This window comes from Pseudonaja textilis, chromosome 12 (genome assembly GCF_049901715.1).
Source record: "Pseudonaja textilis isolate UNSWEBS1 chromosome 12, rPseTex1.2, whole genome shotgun sequence".
Lineage (NCBI taxonomy): Eukaryota > Metazoa > Chordata > Lepidosauria > Squamata > Elapidae > Pseudonaja > Pseudonaja textilis.
In genome coordinates this window covers 18,427,255-18,438,453 of record NC_142001.1, presented here as the reverse complement: position 1 = coordinate 18,438,453, position 11,199 = coordinate 18,427,255, and the positions used below count along the sequence as shown (strand labels likewise).

The 11,199-nt window shown below is 46.4% G+C and overlaps 1 protein-coding gene across 2 annotated transcripts in view; it reads left to right on the top strand.

The window, feature by feature from the left end:
* The first annotated feature begins 5,663 nt into the window (after positions 1–5,663).
* The window catches only part of AFF2 (ALF transcription elongation factor 2), a 239,629-nt gene continuing 234,093 nt past the window's right edge, over positions 5,664–11,199 (top strand). Inside the window, exon 1 of one of the 2 annotated variants that reach the window (XM_087941173.1) lies at positions 5,664–5,928. In XM_087941173.1, the coding sequence (XP_087797299.1) occupies positions 5,882–5,928 (47 nt within the window). In that variant the 5' untranslated portion in view covers positions 5,664–5,881. The remainder of the gene's footprint in view (positions 5,929–11,199) is intronic. The other variant, XM_087941175.1, reaches the window with a different exon arrangement.

The following is an 11,199-nucleotide window of genomic DNA, read 5'->3' as shown; positions in this document are numbered from 1 at the left end:
CACCCCCCCCACTCCTTTAACCTTAAACTATCCACTATTGACCTCACCCCATTCCTAAGAGGTTTGTAAAGGGCGTATATAAGTGTACCATTGTGCCTACCGCCCCTGTCCTATTGTCCCCATTTATTTGTACCTATTTCCTGTATTCTTACTCATGTTTATTCTTATACCTATTATCTTGTAAGCAAATAACAAATCAAATAAATAAATAAAGTACACCTTTGATTCTGAAGGATACAAACCAACCAATTACAGTGGAGGCATCCACAGAATCAAATCCTTGAAAACCCCAAGCTTAGCACTTGTTGTTGTTGTTGTTAGTTGTGAAGTCATGTCCAACCCATCATAACCCCATGGACAACGTTCCTCTAGGCCTTCCTGTCCTCTACCATCTTCTGCAGTCTATTTAAGCTCATGCCGACTCCATCCAGCCACCTTATTCTTTTGCCCTCTCCAGTGAGTCCGTCCTTCTCATGAGGTGGCCAAAGTCATTGAGTTCCATCTTCAGAATCTGGCCTTCTGAAGAGCAGTCAGGGTGGATCTCCTCTAGGACTGACCGGTTGGATCACCTTGCAGTCCAAGGGACTCACAGGAGTCTCCTCCAGCACCAGAGTTCAAAGGCCTCCATTCTTTGGTGCTCGGCCTTCCTTGTGGTCCAGCTTTCACAGCCATACATTGCAACTGGGAAAACCGTAGCCTTGACTATACACACTTTGGTTGGCAGGGGGGTGTCTCTGCTTAGCTTAGGACTAACTGTGGTTCATGCCAACTAAACATGACACACTCTGTCCTTCACTTGTTAATTGCATTGAATGAATATAATTTCCAGTGGACTGTGTATCAGTCTTGGGTTCTACTCAGGAGGAGGAAATATGCTTTGAATCAGAGATTTAGTCTCCGGTCTGGAGAACAGCTGAAGTTACATTCCACTGTCTGTGGTTTACGCTGGACAGCTCCTCTCAGCTATCTGTCAAACAAAGGTCTGTTCTGAGTAAGGAGTGTTTTGATTTACATGTCAGGACTAGTAAAAAGTGGACAGTTGGTCAGACGCCTTGTTTTACAATCTGGTCTTAAGAGTGGTGGCTTTGGACCACCAAGAGAAAAGAGGCAGCTCTCTGAATGGCTTGGAATGAGGTCATTTTGAAGACCTGAAATGGCAGGCTCCCCTTCTCCTTCTCCTCTTTGTATATCTTCTCCTTTTCTTTCTCCTTCCCTCCTCTTCATCGTCTTCCTCCTTCTCTCCCTTCCTCCTCCTCCTTTCCTCTTCCTCTCCTTCCCTCCTCCCCCTTTCCTCTTCCTCTCCTTCCCTCCTCCTCTTCCTCCCCTCCTCCTTTTCCTCCTCCTCCATCTTTTGCTTCTCCTCCATGATAACTGAGGAATTTGGGGAGTTCAACCCCCCCTCCCCAAGTTCCCCAAGTCTTTCAAAGTTGTCAAGGTTGGGCACCTCTTACTCTAGAGACAGGCCAATCTGAAGAAGAAGAAGAAGAAGAAGAAGAAGAAGAAGAAGAAGAAGAAGAAGAAGAAGAAGAAGGAGGAGGAGGAGAGGAGAAGAAGAGAGAGGAGGAGGAGGAGGAAGGAAGGAGAAGAAGGAAGGAGGAAGGAGGAGGAGGAAGAAGAAGGAAGGGAGGAGGAGGAGGAGGAGGAGGAGAGGAGGAAACAACAATCTGATGGGAAGAATGTGGGAATATTTTATGGTCAGAAGATGATGTCATTTTGTTCTGGAAGAAGTAAGAGGAAGAGGAAGAGGAAGCAGAGGAAGAGGAAGAGGATGGCAATGACACACTCACCATCCTACTTCCTTTTATTTTGCCTTCTTTTCCAACTTAGCGCCCGCTTCCTCTACATTTCCTCGAAGAGCCCAGGGAATAAAAGAGGAGAAAAAAGCATTAATATCCAACGTGTTTTTCTTCGGGAGGAAACCCAGCAAGAGGAAATGAGAAGCCACTTGGCACGCCACAACCCAGACAGCCATCAACATCATGGTCCAAAAAAAAAAAAAGTTTTTGCGTGGAGAGCAGGAGAGAAGAAGGCAGTGTGGCCCTTGACTCTTGCCCTCTGCAGCTCCCGAGAATCGCACCTGGAACCAACCGCATCTCACCTTTGTGGCTTGTACAAGCTGTGCAGTTGACATTCCCCCCACCCAAAAAAACCCCACAAGATTGTTTGACATCTGCCTTACAGTGGGCTCTTTCTCCCAACGTCGCACAGAGTCCACCAGGGTTTAACATCGGGCTTATCTTAACATTTACATTACAGAAACTGTGGATTAAATCATGTGCCGGGGATCTCCAAGGCGATTTACTTTCTTGTCAGACTCCTGTTTACACAGAAGTCAGCGGAAAATAAATAGATACATGAAGACATGAAATGGGGGGGGGGGGGAATAACAGATAATCAGAGTTGGAAGGGACCTTGTAGGTCATCTAGTCCAACCCCCTGCCCAAGAAGGAGACCTGACACCATTTCTGACAGATGGGAGCTCCAATCTCTTCTTGAAAGTCTCAAGTGATGAAGCTCCCATGACCTCTGAAGGAAACTTCTGTTTTATGGGTTGATTGTTCTCACTGTCAAAAAATTTCTCATTTATTTCTAGGTTGAATCTCTACTTGATCAGTTTCCATCCATTATCCCTTGTCCTGCCTTAAGATGCTTTGGAAAATAGCTTGACCCCTTCCTCCTCTCTGGGGCAGCCCCTCAAATATTGGAAGACGGCTATCGTGTCTCCCCTGGTCCTTCTATTCTATTCTATTCTATTCTATTCTATTCTATTCTACTCTACTCTACTCTACTCTACTCTACTCTACTCTACTCTACTCTATTTATTCTGTTCAATATTCCAGCAGAGTAGAATCTGATTGCTTCTGTTTTTATACCAAAAGGAACAGTTTGTGATCAGCTCAAGAACCTGTGGGTGAATCCTATCTCTTATTTTTGGGAGGGGGCTTCCAATTTCACTGTGAAATCATTGCAGAGGAGGGCAAAAAGACCTAGTGTGTACAGCCTTCAGAAGTTCCTCTTCCTACATTTCAGAAAATGGCCAAAATGGTCTTAGAGGGTCTCCCTGCCGGAGCAGGGAGCTGAACTAGAAGACCTTGGAGGTCCCTTAAAACTCTGTTGTTCTTTTTCTCAGGATTCAACTCCCAGAATTCCTCAGCAGTTGAAAGTGGGAACAATTTTCTGATGGTGAGAACAATTAACCAGCTTCCAGAAGATTTAGGTGCTCCATCAGAGGAAGTTTTTAATTAAATGTTGGACACTGGAGAGCCATTTGTCTGGAATGATATAGGGTCTCCGGCTTGGGTAGGGGGTTGAACTAGAACAGGGGTCGCCAACCTTTTGGACCTCAAGGACCACCAAACTCATAATTTTAAATCCCAGGGACCACCAACCAGTTCTGTGGGCATGGCCTAATTTGTGGGTGTGGCTTAGTGGTCCTGTGGCTGGCTGGGCATGGCTTGTATGTAAATATTATAAATATTTATATAAATATTGAATTATTTATTTAAAAAAGAGCAACTTTTACCCAAAAATCAGGCAAAGCAGGCAGGCAGATTGAGTTGCTCACAGAATCACAGATTCATCCAGAGATTGATCTATCTGCCATTGGCTAGCTCAGTCTGTCACATAAAACTTGCTTGCAAGCAAACTCATAAAATTTTCTAGCAAGCAAACTCACCAAATTAACTCACAACACACCATGTATATAAATATTGAATTTTTTATTTTAAGAAAAGAGCAACTTTTACCCAAGATCAGACAAAGCAGGCAGGCAGATTGAGTTGCTCACAGAATCATTCAGTGATCTATCTATCTGCCATCAGCTACCTGAGTCTGTCACATAAAATTTGCTTGCCATGAGTCTGCACCGAATAATAGAACCTTCAGTCCTAAGGGAGGTTCGGCTGTGCTTAAAAGCAGAGCCGAAGATCTAAAGACTAGCTAGAAAGCAAGAAATCCAACCGTTTCCTGCTTCCTAGCTAATCTAAATCTCCCCGCACAGCAGAACAGATGATGGTCGGAAAAAGGAAAAATAGCAACTTAGCAGGCAAGTTTGCCGGGTAAGGAGTAAGTGGGCGGGGAGGGTTCCTGCGGGCCGTGTGGGCGGCGCAGCCTTGTGTTTCTGCGCAGCCTGGATTAATTGTTTTTTGGGGAAGCTCTGGGTGTGAGATTTCTCTGTGGCCCCCCAAAATTTTCCCCCAGCCCACCGGTTGGCAACCGCTGGACTAGAAGGCCTTCGAAGTCCCTTCCAGTCTAGTCTCCTTCTTCAGGGTTTCGTGTTCTTCCCATCACGGTAAATCTCAAAATTGGCCACAGGAGGGCCTCTCCAAAGGATCTCAGCATCTCTCCGAAAACGACAATTGAAAACCATCGCTTGGCCCATGGTAAAGAATGTCTGAATCCGATGTCAGGCAAGCAATACTGAAAAGAAAAATATAGACAAAACTCTTCAAGTCCTCCAACACCTGTTAAATAAGCAGCTAAGCAAAGCATTGAGGTGTTGCTGAATTAAATCCACATGAACAATATATATATATATATATATGCTGGTTTCTTAAGAGCCTGATACTCACCAAGCCAGCAAATCCGTGTTTAGCTTTAGCCAGTCTCAACCCTGAATCTGCTAACTAACCGTGGTTGAGAGCTTCTTGGGGTTTTGGATGTGAAAGGAGAGAGCGAGAGTGTCTTTGTGACATGGATTCAGTTATAAAGGGGTTTTCTTTTTGCATTTTCAGTCACAGCAGCCTTTCTTTTGAGGAACGCTCTGTGTGTGATAAACAGACCCCGCTGTAGCTTTGTTGGAAGGAGGGGATGGAACTACTGTTGGATTTTATACATTCATATCTCATCCCCACTCAGGGAAATCACGGCCAGTTGGATAAACCCAAGAGGAATGAGCCAACGTTGCATTCACACAACCCATTATTTGCAAATAAACATTTGACCCAGTCAAATGGGGGTTCAAGGGGATTTTCTCTCTAGGAAGAGTTTCTGGTTTGGAGTCTTCCTCCCTTGCCCACCAATCCTTGCCAAATGGGGGAGACTCCAACTCCCACATTCCCAGACTCCCAACACCCAGAAATCCCAATCTAGCCGAGAGGATATAATGTGTCCTTTCCTCTTGGAAGCCTTGAGGACGGGAGGGGAATTCCTCCCTCTTTGGGGCTGGCTTTGGCTGAGAAGGGACCTGGTTCACACGACAGGGGCTTTGTTTCCTTCGGGCAGAAAGGCGTGGAGAGGAGGAGGAGGAGGAGGAGGGTGGGAGAGCAGCAGAGGACACTGGAGAGGGGTGCTGCTGCTCTCTGGCGCCTCCCCTCGGCCAAGGACAGGGCGGGGCCCCGGCCAGGCTGCGACGCGTGTCTTCTGTAACGTGGGAACGCGCCCCTTGCATCTCCTTCCTTTTTTTTCCCCCCTTTCTTTCTTTCTTTTCTTCTCCTCTTCCTTTTCCTCCTCCTCCTCCTCCTCCTTCTCCAAGCTGTGCTCCAGCCGCGGCCGCTCGGTGGCCGTTGCCCCTCGCTCCTCCCCTTGTGGTGAGCGGTGGCTTGAGCTTCCCCAGCCAGCCAGCCAGGCGGCAGAAGGAAGCCCCGCTCTCCGAGCAGGCGGCGGCGGCGGCGGCGGCGACGGAGGCGGCGACCGCCTTCTCGCTCTCCCCTCCCACCACCGCCGGCCAGTCCTCTCGGAGCGCGGCGCGGCGGCTGGGCGCAGAGGCAGCCCCCCGGCTCGCCCGCCTGCCCGCCTGCCCCCATGCCTTCCTCCTCTTCCTCTTCTTCTTCCTCCACCCCGCCGCCGCCGCCGCCGCCGCGGCAGCCCTGCCCCGGAGCCTTCGCCTAGCCCGGCGGAGGAGAAGCGGGGGCGGCGCCTGGGTTCCGGCGGTCGTTCCGCGATGGATCTATTCGACTTTTTCAAGGACTGGGATTTGGAGCAGCAGTGGTAGGTAGACCGAGGGCGGCTGGGAAAGAGGCAGGGGAGGATGGGTTGGGGTGTCAACACCGGGAGGAGGTGCGGGTGTTGTATTTTTTGGGGGAGGTGAATTGGAAGCCCCCTCTTTCCCGACCAAGCAGTCCACCCTTCTTGGTCTTTCCAAAGCCAGATTTGAGAAACCCTTTGTTGCACCTTTTTCTCAATCTCTCTCTCTTTCCTCCTCCCGCATCAGCCATCTCCCTCGTTCTTTCTTTCTTTCTTTCTTTCTTTCTTTCTTTCTTTCTTTCTTTCTTTCTTTCTTTCTTTCTTTCTTTCTTTCTTTCTCTGTCTCTGTCTCTCTCTCTCTCTTTCTCTCTCTCTTTCTTTTCTTCCTTCCTTCCTTCTTTCTGGCTGGCTGGCTGGCTGGCTGGCTGGTTCTGCTTTCGTGTTGGCTTGGGCGAGAAAGAAAACTCTCCGAGCCGTTTCGAGCCAAGCCGAGCCGTGCCGTGCCGTGGCGCGCGTCGTGGCGCGCTCGGTGGTCTCCTTACGCAGGATGCTCCAACTTGGTCCTCTCGCCAAGCGGGCGGCGTTCCCCGGAGAAAGGCAGGGAGGGGTGCTCAGGGACCATTCCTCCCCCCCCACAACACACACCCACTGACCCATCCTCCACCGCCTTCCCCCCTCCTCCGCATCCTATGCCCACCAAGCCGCCGCTGCGCCCTTGGAGCCAAGTTGGAGCAGGTCGGGGTGCCCAAATGTGCAGAATAACGCCCCTTCTCCCTTTTCCCAAATGAAAGGGGGAACGGGACTCCGGGAGCCGCCACCCCACCCAGCCTCTCTCTCCATCACCCCGACCCTGGCAATTTCCCGCAGGTGGGTTTTGCAGAAATGCGCCCCCGGGGTGCATTCAGACGGTCTGAGGGGGGAACCCCGTCTTTCCAACCGGGTTCCCCGCTCCGAAACGCCCTTCTTTTCAACTTAAACAACAACAACAAAAGAGAGAGAGAGAGAGAGCAAAAAAAAGTCTTGGAAATACAGAGAGTTCAAAAAAAAAATGGTTATAGGCTTTTGGTGGGAGGGGGAGGAAAGGGAGGAGAGAAATTCGTTTTTTGCAAAACTGGGGAAGTTCTTTTGCTACACCCCCCACCCCCCTTCCTGCAAATAGCTAAGCTTAAAGTTCAGCCCAGATATTTCAAGGTGTCAGGTTGGTCCGATTCCATGTGGGGAGATGCCAATGATATTGTTGTTGTTGTTATTATTATTGTTGTTGTTGTTGTTGTTGTTATTATTATTATTATTATTATTGTCATCATCATCATCATCATTATCATTATTATTCTTCACTGGTTTTAAATTGAGAGGGGAACTAAAAACCGAGGGATGCTTGGATGCCTTGGAAAAATCATTTGGAATGGTTTTTGCCAGTATTTGGGCTTGCTTGATGTTGGAGTTTGCCAAGCGAACAAGTGTGTCGTAATTTGTGTTTTTCCTGGAGACTTGGGGAAATAATCATGAGACGGATAATAAATAATAATTATAAAATGGGATCCAGATTGTGTCTCTTCCAATGAGGTTGCAGACTGTTTGTGAAGTTAAAGGAAGGAAGGAAGGAAGGAAGGAAGGAAGGAAGGAAGGAAGGAAGGAAGGAAGGAAGGAAGGAAGGAAGGAAGGAAAAAAGAGATTGATATTTTGGCAGGGTCGGCTTTGCAAAATGCCTGGAAGGTTGGCTTAGGCCTGGAAGGTTGGTTGTTTTTTTTTGCTGATTTGTGGAGTTGTTAGGAATTGTGAGTCACAATAGTGAGAGAGAGAGAGAGAGAGAGAGAGAGAGAGAGAGAGAGAGAGGAAAAAAACACCTTTGCCTGTGAAACTGCTCCTGTCATTTTGCCAAACACACTGTAACTGCCTGTTTTGGAATCCCCCAAAATGTGTCAAGTTGTATTTATTTTATTGTTGTTTATTTTTCAAAGCACCTAAAAAATAAGGGGAAAAAAAAACACTACCAGCCATTTATGGAAACCATAAATTACTCCGTGTTGCAATAATCTTCCTGCCAGCTCAGTGAGGAAGAGGTTTTTTTATATATATTTTTTATCAGTTCTGTGTAAACCCATCACATTATGTTGCTTAATAACCACACTGTTGTTACTTAAAAGTAATAATCACAATAAAATTAGCACTCAATTAAATATGCCCGCTCCACAATATCTTTACCCTGCCAAACTAATTTATTTTTTGCAGACAGCTGATAACCGCTGTATTGCTACTCAAACAGCATTTGCATACAATTTGCCTAATTCATGGTGTGGGTAACATCATTAATTTAATAGAAGCTGTTACCACAGAGCATGGAGGTGCCATCTGAAAAGCAACGTGTGCTCCCTTGTTTATCGAGTCTTGACGTGGGCGAGGAGGGTGTGTGTGTGTGTGTGTGTGTGTGTGTGTGTGTGTAGTATTCAGCTTTGTTCAGGTATTTTCCCATGTCATTATAGTTGTGCTTTTAAAGTTGTAGCAACGTTTTGGCAGAATCTTATCTGCCATCATCATGCTACAACTTTAAAAGCACAACTACAATGATGTGGGAAAATACCCGAACAAACTGAATACCATACATGTAAGTACCATAAAAACTTAAGAAAACACACACACACATATATATATATATATATATATATATATATATATATAGAGAGAGAGAGAGAGAGAGAGAGAGATCAAAGGTTGAAAAGATGCCTTGCATGAAAAAGAAAAAAAACTATCTAGCATTCAAACTATTTGAATTTCAGAAGTGTCTGAAGGAAGTTCTGATGCTTCACCTTAACTTGCCATTTGTTTTCCTCAACTGCATTCAATCTTTGGGATGAAGGGGAGATGTTGCAGGACTGGATCTGCTTCTCACCATGGACTGAAAGACATCCTAAATTCTTGATTTTCTGGGTTGCTGTGAGAGAGAACACCCTCAGATTTAACAGAAGAACAGTTGGAAGGGGCCTTTGGAAGTCATCTAGTCCAACCCCTACTTACCCAAGCAGGAGACCCTACACCATTTCTAACAGATGGCAGCCCAGTCTCTTCTTGCAAAACTTCCAGCGCTGAAGCTCCCACCGCTTTTAATTAATTCAGAATAGAGCTGGAAGGGACCTTGGGGGTCATCTAGTCCAACCCCCTGCTTGAGCAGGAGACCCTATGCCATTTCAGATTGACAGACAGGTTGACAGAGTTGGAAGGGACCTGGTAGGTCATCTAGTCCAACCCCCTCCCCCCATGCTCAAGGGGGAGCCAGCTCTACTTTGCACCATTTTACGACCTTTCTTGCTACGATTGTTAAAGAGCATCCCTGGGCAGTCGTTAAGTGAGTAACACGGTTGTTCAGTGAATGTGACTTGGCTTGTCTGAAGGTTGCAAAAGTGGATCACATGACCCCAGGATATGACTGCAACCGTCATAAATACAAGTCAGTTGCCAAGAGTCTGAATTTTGATCTTGTGACCGTGGATATACCACAACGGTCATTAAGTGTGAAAAACGGTCACAAGTTTTCCTTTCCAGTGCTTTTGTGTCTTTGAATGGTCACCAAACGAACCGTTGTAAGTCAAGGACTACATCACCAAGACTCTACCTCAAATGACAACATAGGTCGATGGGTTGAAAACACTTTGAGCCAGGTTGAAGCATTGTCCAGGGCTCAGTTTCGGTGCTACATCCATCCATCTGACGTGTAGACCCCAAAGAAGAAATACAGATTAACAGAGTTGGAAGGGACCTTGTAGGTCATCTAGTCCAACCCCCTGCCCAAGCAGGAGACCCTACACCATTTCTGACAGATGGGAGCTCAATCTCTTCTTGAAAGCCTCCAGTGATGAAACTCCCACAACTTCTGGAGGCAACTTCTGTTCCATTAGTTGATTGTTCTCACTGTCAGAAAGTTTTTCCTTATTTCCAGGTTGAATCTCTCCTTTTTCAGCTTCCATCCATTATTCCTTGTCTGGCCTTCAGGTGCTTTAGAAAATAGATTGATCACTTCCTCCTCTCTGTGGCAGCCCTTCAAATATTGAGACACTTCTATCCTGTCTCTCCTGGTCCTTCTCTTCCCTAGACTAGCCAAGCCCGGTTCCTGCAACTGTTCATCATATGTTTTAGTCTCCAGTCCCCTAATCATCCTGGTTGCTCTTCTCTGCACTCTTTCTAGAGTCTCAACATCTGTTTTATAGTGTGGTGACCAAAACTTACTTACCAAGAAAGGATCGCTTTGTTTCCAGAAATGTCTACTTTGATGAAAAACTGAGATCATTTGGGGTAGAGAGCTGGGGTTTGGATCTGCTTAGTTGCTGGATAAGTAGGGAGAGCCATGCCTCATGTCATGCTCTGAAAAGCAGAATATGCAGATTGTCCTTTCTAAATATAACCAGCTCGGGGAATTGGAAAGTCAGCACTTGCAAAATTGATGGCTCTTGTTGCCAGTTGCAGAAGAAATCTCTATTGATATCTGAAGATCATGAAAACTTATAGAATGGAATCACAGAGTCGGAAGGGACCTTGGAGGTCTTCTAGTCCAACCCCCAGCCTAGGCAGGAAACCCTCCACCACTTCAGACAAATGGCTGTCCAGCCTCTTCTTAAAAACTTCCAGTGTTGGAGCGTTTACAACTTCTGGAGGCAAGTTGTTCAACGGATTAACTGTTCTCACTGTCAGGAAATTTCTCCTTAGTTTTTATTTTATTTTATTTGTCAAGCATGTATTAGATAATAGATGTAAGTATAAACATGATTTCTAGCAGCAAAATGTATATACGAATACATGAAATGGATACAAATAAAAGGGAACATTAAGACAGGGACAGTAGGCCTGCTGATGCACTTATGCACGCCTCTTACAGACCTCTTAGGAATGGGGTGAGGTCAACAGTAGATAGTCTACAGTTAAAGTTTTTGGGGTTTGGGGGAAGAAACCACAGAGTCAGGCAGAGTATTGCAAACATTGATCACTCTGTTGCTGAAGTTGTATTTCCTGCAATTGAGTTTGGTGTGGTTTACCTTGAGTTTGTATCTATTGCGTGCTCGTGTATTGTTGTGGTTGAAGCTGAAGTATTAATTCTAAGTTGTACGAGTTCTAAGTTGCTTCTCTCCTTGATTAGTTGTTGTTCAGGTTTTGTTGTGATTCACTGGCAGCAGGTGCAGAGAGCTGAGGTCTCAGAGAGTCTCAGACTCAGATGAGGGGCCTGCGTGTGATGCAGGGATGGAGCCAGGACTATCCGAGAGTAGGGTGCTGCCTTTGGAGCTTGTGAAGGCTGGCAGAAGTGATGAA